Source organism: Polypterus senegalus, chromosome 8 (assembly GCF_016835505.1).
Source record: "Polypterus senegalus isolate Bchr_013 chromosome 8, ASM1683550v1, whole genome shotgun sequence".
Taxonomy (NCBI): Eukaryota; Metazoa; Chordata; class Cladistia; order Polypteriformes; family Polypteridae; genus Polypterus; species Polypterus senegalus.
The window spans coordinates 171209496-171224886 of NC_053161.1; the positions used below are offsets into that span (position 1 = coordinate 171209496).

General features: G+C 39.4%; 1 protein-coding gene and 1 long non-coding RNA gene across 2 annotated transcripts in view; both read left to right on the forward strand.

Moving 5' to 3' along the window:
• The window catches only part of LOC120534701 (zinc finger protein 160-like), a 158597-nt gene that overhangs the window by 44654 nt on the left and 98552 nt on the right, over window positions 1-15391 (forward strand). The window contains 1 exon segment of the mRNA XM_039762288.1: window positions 13177-13634. Coding sequence (XP_039618222.1) covers window positions 13177-13634 — 458 coding nt within the window.
• On the forward strand, window positions 1081-13635 carry LOC120533488. The gene is made up of 2 exons (XR_005634508.1): window positions 1081-1304; window positions 13177-13635. It is a non-coding gene; the product is annotated as an uncharacterized LOC120533488 (long non-coding RNA).

Consider the following 15391-nt stretch of genomic DNA (forward strand, 5'->3'; position numbering starts at 1 on the left):
GTCATTGAGTGTATCATTTTACTGTTAAAAGAAAGAAAAACAAAGATAACTGGCAGTAACAGTGCAAAACTCACAATTGGTTTGCCAGTTTGAAAAGAGGTTTTGAGGGCAGTTTTAAAATGTGTTATTGAATCGAGTTGACGTATATGAGAGGGAAGAGAATTCCCGAGTTGAGGAGCACTAAGAGAGATGCTCGAGCTCCCATAGAACTGAGTCTGATGTGCAGTACAGAAAGTAGAGCTGCAGATGAAGATCTGAGTGAGAGAGGAGTGTAAGTCTGTAAGAGATCAGTGAGGTTGTGGAGAGCTTTAAATGTTCAGAGCGGTATTTAGTATTATATTTTGTATACAGGGAGCCAGTGAAGTTGAGAGAGAATAAGTGTGATATGTTCAGTAGATTTAGAACAGCAGGTTATTATCCTGGCAGCAGAATTTTGAAGAAGTTGTAATAAATCAATAAGTTTTTGTGGTATGCCAGATAGAATAGCATTACAGTAATCTATACGTGAGGTGAATAGGGCATCAACCAATACTTCAGCACCGTGTTGCGTAGAAACAGGATGAAATCTAGAAAATTTTCAGAGATGGACGAAGGCAGTCCGTGAAATGTTACTTATATGGGAGGAATTATTTAATAATAATAATAATAATTATTATTATTATTTTTATTTAACAATTGCCATTATTAATGTATAAATGGATATAAATAATTGCATTTAAACGATTCGTCAAAATGTGTTGTATGTAAACGATGCTGTTTTAAACGTTATTGTTTTTCATCAGAAAACCCGGTTTCCACGTCTACCTGTATTAATTTAAATGGCACATTTGCCACTCGCAATAGGACGGACGCGCCGACGTATCGTGTCGACTGGTGCAACACAGTGAATGCGGCGTCTGTATATGTCTGTCTACAAGTGCGGTGACATATGCTGCTATGGCTCTGCAAGTGTATATTATTGGAGCAGTTGAGCATACGAGTGAGTGACCAAATAGTCTGCTGTCTGCGCAGATATCAATGACGTAAATACGCTAGCGTGCCTCAAAATCACGTGACGGGCACATTTGAAACAAGCCTGGAAGCTCTCCAGTGCTTCGAAAGCTCGACACAGTGTAGAACGTCAGTAGCGATCGGCTCATTACTAGCGGAAACTTCCAATTAATCCGAAAGTGACTTTGATTTTTCACAGTCTCTTTGGCTAACGGATTTATTAAGTTTCCTTAGTTCTTCTTTTTTTATTTTATTTTTGCCATTTGGAGATCCCACTGCGTCTCTGCAGCCTGTTGAATATTCGGCCGCTCGAGGTAAAAATACTTTCTTTTCTTTGTCGACATTGTTGAGTGCGGACCCGTTATGAAAGGCCTTAAATCGGATTCTCACCGACGGGCCAAAGAATCAGTGTTTTGTTTCGGTCCGTTTATCGTTCAACATTTCGTTACTTTTCTGACACCTTTATTAGATTAGATGTGGGTAATTTCTCCCATGGGGGAATTTAAAGGCAGCTTACAACATTTGAGATATAATAGGTTACGTTTCGTGTTTTTTTTTTTTTTTATCCCATTTGGAACATAGGTAGGTGCAGCGACCCGCTCATGGTCACGTGTCAGTAGATGCGTTTGAACCCACAGCCTCAGGGTTTTTATTCCGAAACCGTCGCCCTTACGCCATTCTTCCTGTCTGCTCCTCAGTTTGGGGCACCACAATTGTGCCATGTGAAGTGTTATTATGTGCGTACGTGTCGATATAGCCATGTATTCCTTCTTTTTTATTCAGATGAGACTCCGGGTGGACTCCTCCTGTTTTCACGAGATAACTACTTACTGTAACACATTTAGATCAGGTTTTTTTTTTCTATAATTTGCTTGAACATGCCGGTTGATTTTGTGACCTCTGTCATCACGCTAAGTATCATAGTTTGTTAGTCGTATCTATTTGCGAATCCGAGAGAGACGGAGCCAATCCTATCCACTTTCAGAGCCACGGCACCATACGTCACCGCAGTTACAGACCCGGAAGTGACGTCTCCATCGTTTCAGGACTGATTTAGTAAAATTACTTTCGGAAGGTTTCGGCAAAGCCCGGAAAGTAACGTCGGTTTCAGAAGTTAAGTGATAAAAATGAGAAGGAAAAACAGTACATCAAACCAAAAAATACGCATCGTTGTGAAGTTCAGAGAGTTTCTGCCATCACGTCGTGTCATGCATCAAACTAAACAATACGGATCGTTTCTGCGAAATATTAACATGTACGTTGTGTTTGGATCTGTGAGAGCCATTTAACATGTCGATAAAATTAAAATCATCAAGATCTGTGTTAATTGAAAATAGTTTTTCGTTTACATTCATGAAACGAAGTATACAAAAGAATTATGTTTACACCACGTTAGATTTTAGTAAAACGTCAATAATAAAAGTGATTACGTTTTTAAAATGTACTATGCATGTGTGCAATATTGTTCAAAACCAATTTTGAATTAACATTTAAGCCAATCTACTGTAGTATTTTTAAACATGTATGTGAAGAAAACGGCAATACGTATTCTACACTGAATTATGCTAGAACTGCCTTATATAGAGCTGCTCTAGTTTTTGTCACTTATTATTATAAATGATGGGCTATCAAAAGAAAAAACATAAAAATACTAATAACAACACAATTTATTTATATAGTACCCTTCCTATGCCCAAAATTCAGAAAGAACCACAGGACCGATATAACATTGGCTACAAATAATATCTTCACTAAATAAAGATAATTACAGGATATACAAAACATTCAAATAGAATAAAATACAAGAATGCAGACTAAAATACAACATATAATACTACAAAAAAAATCTTGAGCAAATAACATAAATTGTGTTAAAAATGCAAACCCTGAGTACCTGAACAGATAAAGGGGGTAAACAGAAAGACGGGGCAGAATGTCAGGTCTGTTTAATGTCTTCCTGAACAAATGAGTTAAAACAAATGAAGTGAGTCAGATGTCATTGATTTCAGGAGGTCAGTCCACAGTCAGGGCGCTATATACAGCTGAAGGTCCTGCTGTCACCCACAGAGTGCAGGTTAGTGAGGGGCACAGAATGAGAGGACCTTAGTGGGCAGGTCAAGAACAGAATTTGATATTCAGTCCTGTAAGTCACAGGGAGCAGTGAAGGTGCATCAGGATGGCTGTGATGTGCTCGCTGTTGGTGGTTCGTGTCAGGACTGTTGCAGTTGAGTTTTGAATCCGCTGGAGCTGTGATATAAGATTAGATGTGGCACTGCCAGTAGTGACTTACAATAATCAATGTGGGATGTGATAAAAGCAGCGACAAGTTTCTCAGCATTCGAAAAGGAGAGGAAGGAGCAAACAGAAGGAATGTGACACAGGTGGAAGTTTCTTAATGTGGCTTACGTGGGTGAAATAAGAAAAGGAGGAATCAAAGTGACACGGAGATTCTTTGCAGTAAAAGAAGGTCCAAGGAGATCATCACCCAGAATGGTTGAAAAGGAGTTTGTTTTGTTAAGTTACACTTAAGTGCCACTTTGCAGAAGTTCAGTTATGTTGCAATTTAATTTTAAAGAATTTTGCTCTGTTCAGGTTTAAATTTTAATTTAGTTTCACTGAGGCAAGTTGTGAGCTGAGAGAGCTGTGATGAAGTGTCACTTTTAACACTGAAATAGATCTAAGCATCATCTTCATAAAAAGATAAGCCAGTCCAAAGCTATGAGTAACTTGCTCAAGGGGAAGCACAGAGATACAGAAAGGGTAGAGGATGTCATTTCATTAACAAGGGGAAGTCAGATGGAGGAACTCCTGTGAGAAATTAAGGCATGAGGGTTGCCCTGGACATGACATAGGCTGCATGGCCACAATGCCATATGCAATAACGTTTACTTTTACACAAATCGGGACAGGAGCTCCTTAAGAGGAAGGTAACAATGCTTAGCACAATAAGGAATAATAAGCCAGAGCTCCCATCTCAACTGCTGGCCACACAGAACAGGCCAGTGAAGACCTTCACGTTTGTCTAAACAAATGACACATTCTTGGTGCACAATGTGACCTGCGCCGGGATAGGAGATGCCATGGCCAGAAATGATAATGGACTATAATGCTACAAAAAGAAGAGTGGAGAATTTAGACAAAACATTATGCTGGCCACAGGCAATTTTTTCAACATATTAAACATCTCAGAGAAAATACTTTTGTCATCTCGATAAACTTGAACCGAGACTGGAACAGGGAGAAGGAGAGGAGCAGGTAAACCATTGGTGACACTCGCATGCTACTGGGACGACATGTGCCAAAGACCCCAGCATGTAGAGCCATTGTGTCAATTCAAGAGTCCAATCCACAGGAAAACCATTGACGGCACCCGTCATATGTACTGTATTCATAGTGAGTGTGTTTGTGTGTCTCACTGTGTGAACTGTACAGTTATTGCAGTATTGTGTAGAAAATGAAAATATTCAGCTCTGCTTGGTAAACAAATAGAATGTGAGCTGAGGGTGAAGAGTAAACAGGTTATTTACATTGCTTGTTTAAATAAAGTGACCATCTGATTTAAAAAATTAAAGTCCCTCAATAGTACATACGTAGCAAAAAAGGTAATCATGAATTGAGATTCAACACAATTATTTTTCATGCTTCTCAAAGAGAAATTAAAATCCGATGTTTGTAAACTACTACATTTGTGAAGGACTGAAGTGTGAGGCTATCTAAAACTATCACTGAGTGTACTTCAGTTAATGTGCGCAGTGCCTTATAAAACCATGATATTACATTAAAATATACTGCTCAAAAAATTAAAGGAACCCTTCTTAATCGGAGTACAGCATCGAGGCAATGAAACTTGTGAGCTGTTGATCTGGTCAGTGAAGTAGCAGAGGGGCTTGTTCATCAGTTTCAGCTGCTTTGGTGCACTAGAGCTTGTGGACGCTATGGGTCGCTGTTGCCCCGTGAAACCCCACAGACAGACATTCAGGACACACGTTTAAAAGCACCAAGAAGAATTTTAATATTTTCTTCAAATAAAGTGCTCTAAACATCACACTTGCCACAATACTCCACTAATCCAAATATCAATAATCACAAATAATACAATAATAATCCTCCACTCCCAGCAGCTTCATCACCAAACCTCCCATCTCGAGCATTCCTTGCTGGGTCTCGACCAGTCTTTTAAAAAGTCCTCAACCCGGAAGTGCTCCTCCTCTTCTTCCAGGTCAAACAACACATCATTAGTTCTGAAGTAGCCCAGAAGTACTGCAGGTTTCTGTCCTCGGGACTCTGAAGTAGTTTCCGGATTGTAGTAAGAGTAGGAGTCCCCAAGTTCTTTGTGAGCTTCAGGAAATGGACTCCATGTCACAGGATGCCCTGAGGGAATCCAGGGAACCGTTACCGTCCAGGGGAGCTGCCACCTAGTGTCCCGGGGAAGGCAGTGTCCTGAAGAGGCTGCTGTTCTCCCTTCTTCCAGTTCTAGGACGTCCCAGCCGGACTGAACCACCGGCCGTCCATCACAAGGGGCAACAGTGAGATGACCCCCAAAACAGGAATGAATGGTTTACCAGGTGGTGGGAGGCCACTGACATTTTTCCCTCCTCATCTGTTTTTTCACTCGTTTTGCATTTGGTTACGGTCAGTGTCACTAATGATAGCATGACACTATACCTGGACACTACAGAGGTGGCACAGGTAGTCCAACTTCTCCAGGAGGTTACATAAATACATGGCATTGCCAGAAGGTTTGCTGTGTCTCCCAGCACAGTCTCATGGGCATTGAGAATATTCCAGGAGACAGGCAGTTACTCTAGGAGAGCTGGACAGGACCAGAGAAGGTCCTTATCCCATCAGGAGGGAACAGAATTAGCACTGGCAGAGCCTACAAAATGACCTTCAGCAGGCAGGCCACTAGTGTGAATGTCTCTGACCTCTGACAAAAAGGAACAGGCTTCATGAGGGTGGCCTGAGGCCCTGACGTTCTCTAGTGGGCCCTGTACAGCTTGATTGGCATTCAGAGGTGGGTAGAGTAGCCAAAAATTGTATTCAAGTAAGAGTAGCGTTACTTCAAAATAATATTACTCAAGCAGAAGTAAAAAGTAGTCATCCCAAAAATTACTCAAGAAGAGTAATAAAGTACTTGGTGAAAAGACTACTCAAGTACTCAGTAACTGTTTGAACATTAATGATTTATTTTTTAGAAATGTTGTAATAAGACAGGCAAAAATGTAAAATAATGTGCAAATTCTGCTATTTCCAAATAATAATAAAATTTAAAAATGAGTAAAAATAAATCACATCTTTACAAAATAAAAATGCACAAATAACACAAAGTTCCAAATCTCAGTTTTTCACAACAAAGCTTTTGAAACCGATACCTACAGTAGGTAACATGTATGTTTAAGCAGTGACGAGATATCCTGTACACTGACTGTATAATACTGCATATGCACTTTGTGATGTAGCGGGTCCGCAGCTTCAAAAAGAAAAAAGGCCAGTTTCAAATCCATAAAGCTGTGTCATTCTCCGTGGGCGCAATTTCACGACCGCGAGGAGTTAATGAGGTACTGTAATTGGAGCGAGTCTCACCTGCACGTGCAGGTCCAATCATTCTCAATTGATTTATTGGCTTCCTGTGGTGTGTGGTTAAGGCGGGAGTGTATATATACAGGTCAGCACAAAAAAAGAAGGGGGGAATCAAAGAAAAGGAGAAAAGACATGAGGTTAAAAGACAGGAAAGGCAGGTTTGGGATCTGGTTCTTTCAGTGAAGCTGTGACTGTTTAGCAGTGAACAGGAGTCCTGCATGGTTAAAAAGTCTCTCACAGGCTGCAAGACGCAGGAAGTTTGTGTGTGGTCATGTGACTGCATGGCTACGTCTGATTGGTGAAACAGTCATGCAGTAGATCCACTGGCAATTTCTCTCTTGCAAAAATATAGTTTAATGTATAAATGGAAAAAAATAACAAGTCGAGTGTTGCCCAATGAAGCGGAGTAAGAGTAGCGTTTCTTCTTCACGAATGTACTCAAGTAAAAAGTATGGTGCAGTAAAACTACTCTTAGAAGTACAATTTTTTTTAAAAAGTTACTCAAGTAAATGTAACAGAGTCAATGTAACTCGTTACTACCCACCTCTCTTGGGTGAACATAGAATACCAGAATTGGCAGGTCCACCACTGGGGGATGCCTTGTGCTTTTCGCTGTTGAGAGCAGGTTTTCCCTGAGCACATGTGACACGTGAAAGGGTCTGGAGGAGCCGTTATGCTGCCTGAAACATCGTTCAGCATGACTGGTTTGGTGATGGGTCAGTGATAGTCTGGGGAGGCATATCCATGGAGGGACGCATGGACCTCTACAGGCTAGATAACGGCACCTTGACTTCCATTAGGTATCGGGATGAAATCCTTGGACCCACTGTCAGACACTGTGTAGCTTATGTCATGTCCAGGGAAACCCTCGTGCCTCAATTTATAACATAATAATTAAGCTATCTTAATTTTATAATAATGTAATCTTATATCACAACTCCAGCTGATTCAAAACTCAACTCCAATAGTCCTGAAACAGACTAGCAATACATCACAGCCATCCTGCTGCACCTTCACTGCTCCCTGTGTCTTACAGGATTAAATATCAAATTCTGTTCTTGACCTGCCCACTAAGGTCCTCTGATTCTGTGCCCCTCACTAACCTGCATTCTGTGGGTGACAGCAGGGCCTTCAGCTGTATATAGAGCCCTGACTGTGGAATGACCTCCCAAAATTAATGACATCAGCTGACTCCATTCATTTATTTTTAACTCATTTGTTTAGGAAGACATTAAACAGACCTGATATTCTGCCCCTTCTTTCAGTTTACCCCCTCGGTCTGTTCAGGTACTCAAGGTTTCCAATTTTTATCACAATTTATGCAATTTGTTCAAGAATTTTTTTGTAGTATTATATGTTGTATTTTAGTCTGAATTATTTTCTATTATTCTATTTGAATGTTTTGTATATCCTGTATTTATCTGTATTTAGTGAAGCTATTATTTGCAGCTAATGTTATATACTGTAGGTCCTGTTGTTCTTTCTGAATTTTGGGAATAGGAAGGGTGCTATATAAATAAATTGTGTTCTTATTAGTATTTTTATTTTTTTTCTTGTGATGGCCCATCTATGGCGTTATTTCAGTGCCACTATTCTGGCGCGTAAAAAATATTGCAAGTGCAAGTGTTGCATTTTGAGGAGAAATTTATTTTGGCGTGCAAAAGCTGAATTTGAGTGAACAAAATTCATTGCTGCGTGCAAAAATGTATTTCAGTGTTTGCGCTTATCCATATACACACACACATAGCACCCCTCTCGCTCAGTTTTTCATTTGCGCTTGCTCGCAATGTGTTGCTAGCTCACAACATTCTCTGCTGCGAGCGCTCAACTCTCTGTACACCGTTATAAGTGTGCCACAAAACCAACCAATCACAGACTTGGTTTCAAAAATTCTGATTGGCTCTTACGGTCTCCAATCAGCTCGCTAGCTGCTGCATTCCGAAACAGTCCAAATGTAGCTAAATCCAGCTAAACTCAATTAAACCCCAATTTGCGGATAATATCTTTAATTATTTTATTTTAAAATATATTATTTGTTAAGACTATCGTTGGTGTAGTATAATGTAGTTGCATTATACAACCATGCCAACTGACTGTTTCCGGAATGCAGCAGCTAGCGAGCTGATTGGAGACCGTAAGAGCCAATCAGAATTTTTGAAACCAAGTCTGTGATTGGTTGGTTTTGTGGCACACTTATAACGGTGTACAGAGAGTTGGCTGCAGCAGAGAATGTTGTGAGCGCAAGCAACACATTGCGAGCAAGCGCAAATGAAAAAACTGAGCGAGAGGGGGTGCTATTGTGTGTGTGTGTATATGGATAAGCGCAAACACTGAAATACATTTTTTGCACGCAGCAATGAATTTTGTTCACTCAAATTCAGCTTTTGTACGCTCAAAATAAATTTCTCCTCAAAATGCAACACTTGCACTTGCAATATTTTTTTACGTGCGCTCAGAATAGTGGCACTGAAATAACGCCATACCCATCGTTTATAATAATAAGTGACAAAAACTGGAGTAGTTCTATATTAGGCAATTAATATATAGCATAATCAGTGTTCAATATGTAATGCTGTTTTCTTCACATGTTTAAAAATATTAGATTGGCTTAAATGTTAATTCTAAGTTGGTTTAGAACAATATTCCACACATGCATAATACATTTTAAAAAACGTAATTTTATTATTAACTTTTTACTTAACTCTACCGTGGTGCAAAACATTGTAATTATTTTGTATATTTCATTTCATGAATGTAAACAGAAAAGTTTTCAATTAACACAGATCTTGATGATTTTAATTTTGTTGACACGTTAAATGGTTCCCACAGACCCGAACACAACATAAATGTTAATGGTGTATTTCATAGAAACGATCCGTAATGTTTAGTCCTTCACCCGACGTTACTTTCTGGGCTTTGCCGAGACCTGCTGAAACCTTCCAAAAGTAATTTTCCAAAGTCAGTCCTGAAACGACAAAAACGTCACTTCCAGGTCTGTAACTGCGGTGACGTATGGTGCTGTGGTTATGCAAGTGGATGCTACTTGACGGAGCGGCCCGTGGGGAGCGGGGCAGGGCCATCCTCGCTCACACACCAGACTCTGGGCATTCCTTACTTCCGCTAAGGTAGCGAACGATAGAACTACTGAACAAATTTAGATCTTTTTTTTTATAATTTGCATGAATATTCCGGTTGATTTTGAGACTTCTCTTATTGCTCAACGTTTCATAGTTCGCTAGCGGCAGCGAATATTTAACGCTAATCCTAGAGAGAAGAGGTGGGACCTCGGAAGTAGGGAGCCGGGTAGAGTAGGCCCCCATTGTGACTCACATGCCAGCCTCCAAATGAGTAGGTCTGCCTGTCGCCATGTGTTGGAGGGTAACTTGCCTCTGCTTAGCTAGCAATACCTGTTTCTTCAGCAGACATTATCATCGTTTGGCATTTTCTGAGAGCGAGAGATCACAGCTATGTGTGTATTAGAAGCTCATTGGCAGAGATATCACAACCACATGCTCTTCACCCCATGTGCGGGACGCTCTCTAGTCAGAGCTGAGCGCAATCAGGGTGCTACAGGGTGTAGTCACAGCAATATGGTAAAAATGCATAAAAGCAGGCATCAGTCAGGAGTCTCAGACCATGTTTTATTTTATTCTCATTTATCCAAAAATATGTAAATCCTTCAATCTCTGAATAGATCAACATGACGACCAGTTAAACAATAGTGCATGCTAATTTCCTCTGCAGAACAACAGTGTAAACACATTTACTTTGTTTCAACAATAGTCTTTGTTGTCAGCTATCAAGAAGTACCTGATTAGAAACAGATGTCCCCAGAACTGTTTTCAAAGGAAGCAAGTAGTATTAAGGCAGGGTAATTCTGTCAAAATGTCAATCAAAGATGATTGATGACATGATTAAGATGTCCTATTTTTGGATAATTGGTGTCCTGTAACTCTCTTGAACAATGATTATAAGATACTATCCACCATAATCAGGAAAAGACTGAAATGAACAATAAATGAGCTTATTGACGAATTTCAGTCGGGTTTCCATAAAGATAACAATATCTGGTTGATTTTAGACTAGACTGAATATAATGAATTCCTTTCTAGATACCCAGTGATTCTATTTCTAGATTTTCAAAAGGCATTTCACAGTATAATACATGTGTATACAAAAAGTATACAATTGTAGGTGCAGTTATGACACATATTAAGTGATGTAATAGCTCAACTAAACTTTCTTTTGTAACAATGTACACTCAATAATCTGTAATGACAAAGTGAAACAAGTTTTCAGGAAGATTTGCAAATTTAATGCAAATCAAAAAACTAAAACCTCTCATTTATGTAAGTATTCAGGCTGTCAATTCTGTACTTTTCAGAAGCTCCCTTGACAATAGTTCCAGCTTTGAGTCATCCTAAGTAAGTCTCCATAAGCAGAGCACCCATGGAGTTGGACAGTTTATCGAATTCTTCTTGGCAGATCTTCTCAGTCCTGTCTGCCATTTCAGAGCTGAGTGAAATTATTTTAAGGTGGTTGGAGTGCCAGTTCTGCCACCAATCCCCAGGGTTTCCCTGCAAGTGGTCTTCTAACTGGATGCAGTTTAACATCATACCCAAGAATGAACAACAGCGATCCCAAGCTCTTTCATCACCGTAGCAGTGCATGCTCCACAACCTGACCTGAGATCTTCTCAAGCTCTGTTGGATTGTATAGGAAGCACCTGTAAATCTTTCTGGTCTTTCAACTGCTGTTCTATGGGGTTTAAGTATGGTCTTTGGCTGGACCACTCTTGGACTCTTAGAAATTTGCCACAAAGCCAGCACATCATTGTTGTGGTGGTTTACTTTGAGTCATTATAATACTGAAAGGAAAGCCATCAGCCCAGTCTAAAGCTGTGTGTACTCTGGAGCAGGTTTTCCTCAAGGTCCTCTCTGTCTTTGACTGTATTCACCCTCTCCTCAATTTCAACCACTTTCTCTGTCCCTGCTGCTGAGGAGCACCCCATAGCATGATGCTGCCACTACCATGCTTCACTGAAGAGATGATATTGGGCAGATAAAGAACAGTTTCTGATTTTGGCCAAGAGTTCAAATTTTGTCTCATTTGACCAGAGAATCTTTTTCCTCTGGCTCCCACAGTCCTGTAAATGTCAGTTGGTAAACTTTAAGTGGTCTGTTATATGCCTTTTATTCAAGTGACATCCATCTAGCTACTCTGTCATAAATTCCTGATTGATGGAGTATTGCCAAGACGGTTGTTCTTCTAACCAGTTCTCATAACTTCTGAAGCTCCGTTACAGCAACCATTAGGTCTTTGGTCACCTTCATGACCAATGCTAGTTACTCTGTTTGACTGGATTCCACATTTTAGGTAAAATCCTGGCGGTGCCAAACTTCTTCCATTTCACAATTATTGAGGCCAGTGTCTTCATTGAAATGTCCACAGCTTTAGAAATGTATTTTTATCCCCTTATCTATGCCTAACCACAATTTGACTGCAGAGGTCTACAGAGAGTTTCTTGGATGTCTTGGCTTAGTTTTCATCCTGACATGCAGTGTGAATCGTAGGGCCTTACATAAACAGGTAGATAAGGGCCTTTCTAAACCATGTCCAAATGAGTCAAATTGCCAAAGGTGGACTCCGATCAAGTTCAAAAAAGATGCACCTGAACACAGCAAGATATCTGAATTCTTACACTGTACAAATGAGAGATTTCAGTTTTTAAATTTTTTAACTTTTCTGAAAATTTCATATTGTCATTCAGTGTACTTTAATGGGCAAAAATCTCAAATGTATCCATTTAAAATGAAACCTGCAACCTCCTAAGTGTGCAGAAAGGCTCTGAATACTTAATGATGCCATCGTGGTGTTTATACAAACTGCTTAATCCAATTTAAACAGCATATATTTTCATAAATTGACTGGGAGGAAAATTACATGGATTATTTTTTTCCTCTCCCTACTCCTATCCTCTCATGCTGCAATATCATAAAGTACAACTGGTAAGGCCCATTAATGAGTGTTAAAGAAGTTATTAACAATTTGAAGTCTGCTGCACAGCTCCAGTAGTGTGTACTTCACATGTGCAGTTTTCAAGTGTGTCCTGCTGCTGTGTTTTGTTTTTTTTCTCTCCCCCAATATTCTAAACATGCGCTGACAAATCTAACTTTTCTTTGCGAGGTGCTGTTAGATCGATTCTAAGTTTTTGACTTTGGTATCGATACCAGCATTCAGACCGTATTACTGGTACCAAATCAGTTAATAATGGTCATCCCTACATAACACCTGACCTCTCACCACTTATCAAGATTGCCTTTGATGAGAATATTCATGAAAGTTAATAATTGGTTGTTACTTGTCTGGTCTTAGGGTTACCCAAAGCAGATTGAGCTTCTTGTTTCAACCTGTTAGACTTTCACTCCACTCCAAGATTATTTCACATCTAATAATTTGAAATTAAGAGCAATGAGTTACTGCCAGCTTGCTATGAACTGTCTAACTTTACATAAACATAACATAGAGCGTTTTCTTAAATTATATTACTTACTTTAGACATAAGTGATGAAGATTTAATGATGTTGATTCCTGTTCTTTTTACAGAGAAAAAGAAAAAGCTGCTGTTCGCTATAGCATCTCGATGGATGTGAAACAGGAGACCTGTGATAAGGACACAAATTTCATGGAGATACCTTTAAATATTAAGGAGGAGGACTGTGAATGGGAGCCCATCTACACTAAACAGGAAAGTCTGAGCATCAAGGAGGAGGATAGTGAACTGCAGTCAGTGGACATTAAAGAAGTTGTTGAAGAGACGCCTGTTAGTAATGACCATAACCATGCAAATTTGATGAGTATTGAGGAAGGCGTTCTTTACGATGGGTTTCAAGATGTGATGGTGACAGGGTTAGACTCTTCTCAAAGCAGGCACTGTTCATCTCCAGAGACTTCTATTAATGTGATGTCTGAATCATTAGAGTCTGATACAAAGAGGGCTGAGGAAACTACATCTGTTAGAACTCAGGAAAATCACCCACCATCTACAAGGAAGTCTGGAAAAAGTAAGTGTAAAATGAAAATGTGTTAGTTTTAGGATTGGGGTTTATGGGCCTGAAAGGCTGGGTCTTGTGGCTTCTATGAGAAATACTGTGTTTTATTGTGTGTTTAAATGTAGTTTCAGATTTCATCTGTGTTAATGTAAGGTTTAGCAATTTGCTGTTCTTCCATTGTAGTTATTTTACGCTGAGTCCTAAACAGGTCCTTGGTAAAGAGTGATATACAATTATACAACTGCAAGAAAAATTGTGAACCCTTTGAAGAATACGTATCTGCATGAATTACTCTGAACAGTGCAGTCTGATATTTAGCTATGCTGCAATTACAGGCAACCACAGTCATCCTAAACTAATAACACACAAACAATTGGACAACTTCTTGTCAATCCTGAACACATCATTAGATAGATAGATAGATAGATAAATATTCACAGTCCATTCTGTGGCTGTTCTTTCTTTATATAGTGGTTGACCCTTCTTTAGCAGTAATGGAAATGTAAATGCAAATTAGCCTTGAATTTTAGCCCATTCCTACTTCAGAAACCTTTTCAGTTCCTTCATCCCTGAGAGATCTTTTCTGATCAGTTCTCTTTAGGTCAGGCCACATAATCTCCTGTCTCTTATCGGCTATTCCAGAACACCCATTTCTGTATGTTTTACCCTTTCACGTTTTAATGACTTCCTGTCTTTGGGCTCATTGTCCTGTGTCATCTCTCAGCTTTTGTTAAGCTTCTGCTATCCTGATATTTTTATGTCAGATTTCTTGATATTATTATAACATTAGAACAGTCTAGATGAGAACAGGCCAATTAGCCCGACAAAGCTCGCCCAAAAAAACATCACGTCAGGTTTTGAAAGTCCCTGAAGTCTTATTGTCTACCACACTACTTTGTTGCTTATTTTAAGTGTCTATTGTCCTTTGTGTAAAGAAAAACTTCCTAATGTTTGTGTTAACAAGTTTCCAACTGTGTCCCCATGTGTTTGATGAACTCATTTTAAAATACAAGTCTCGATCCACTGGACTAATTCCCTTCATAATTTTAAACACTTCAATTATGTCACCTCTGAATCTTATTTGTTTAGACTGTAAAGGCTTAGCTCTTTTAATCTTTCCTCATAATTCATCCCCTGTAGACCTGAATTAGCCTAGTCACACTTCTCTGGACCGTTTCTAGTGCTGCTGTGTCCTTTTTGTAGCCTGGAGTTCAAAACTGCACACACAACGATAGCTTAGAGTCCACTATGACTCCTATATCCTTCTCATAAGGTGGACTCTCGATTTTCCGACCGCCCATTGTGTAGTGATTTACTAATTATTATATTATAATGTTTTGATCTTGTTAAGCTCTCCAGGCGCAAACCATGATGCTCCTTTCACCTTGAGGTTTTAGTATCGATATTCAGTTCTCTCTTTCTTCCAAACATGGTGTCACCTGTTTTGACAAACGAATTCAACTTTTTCCTCATTTGTCTTTTCTGGAACATCACAGAGATCTTTTACAAGTTTTGAGATGTACAGTGATGCTTTTGTTTTGATCGCACGGATTTCCTTGGTGTTGTCATTCCATAAACACCATTCATATGTTTTTTTTTTTTGTTTTTTTTATCACATGGACACATGCACAAAGTCTTAATCATATCCCCGAGATTTCTGCAGGCCCTTTGCTCTTCCTCTCTGCTTTCACACTGTGATCTTTGCAGGATGCCCACTCCAGTCCTGAATTTCCTCCAATTTGTAGACAGTTTGGTTTCCTATCGATTGA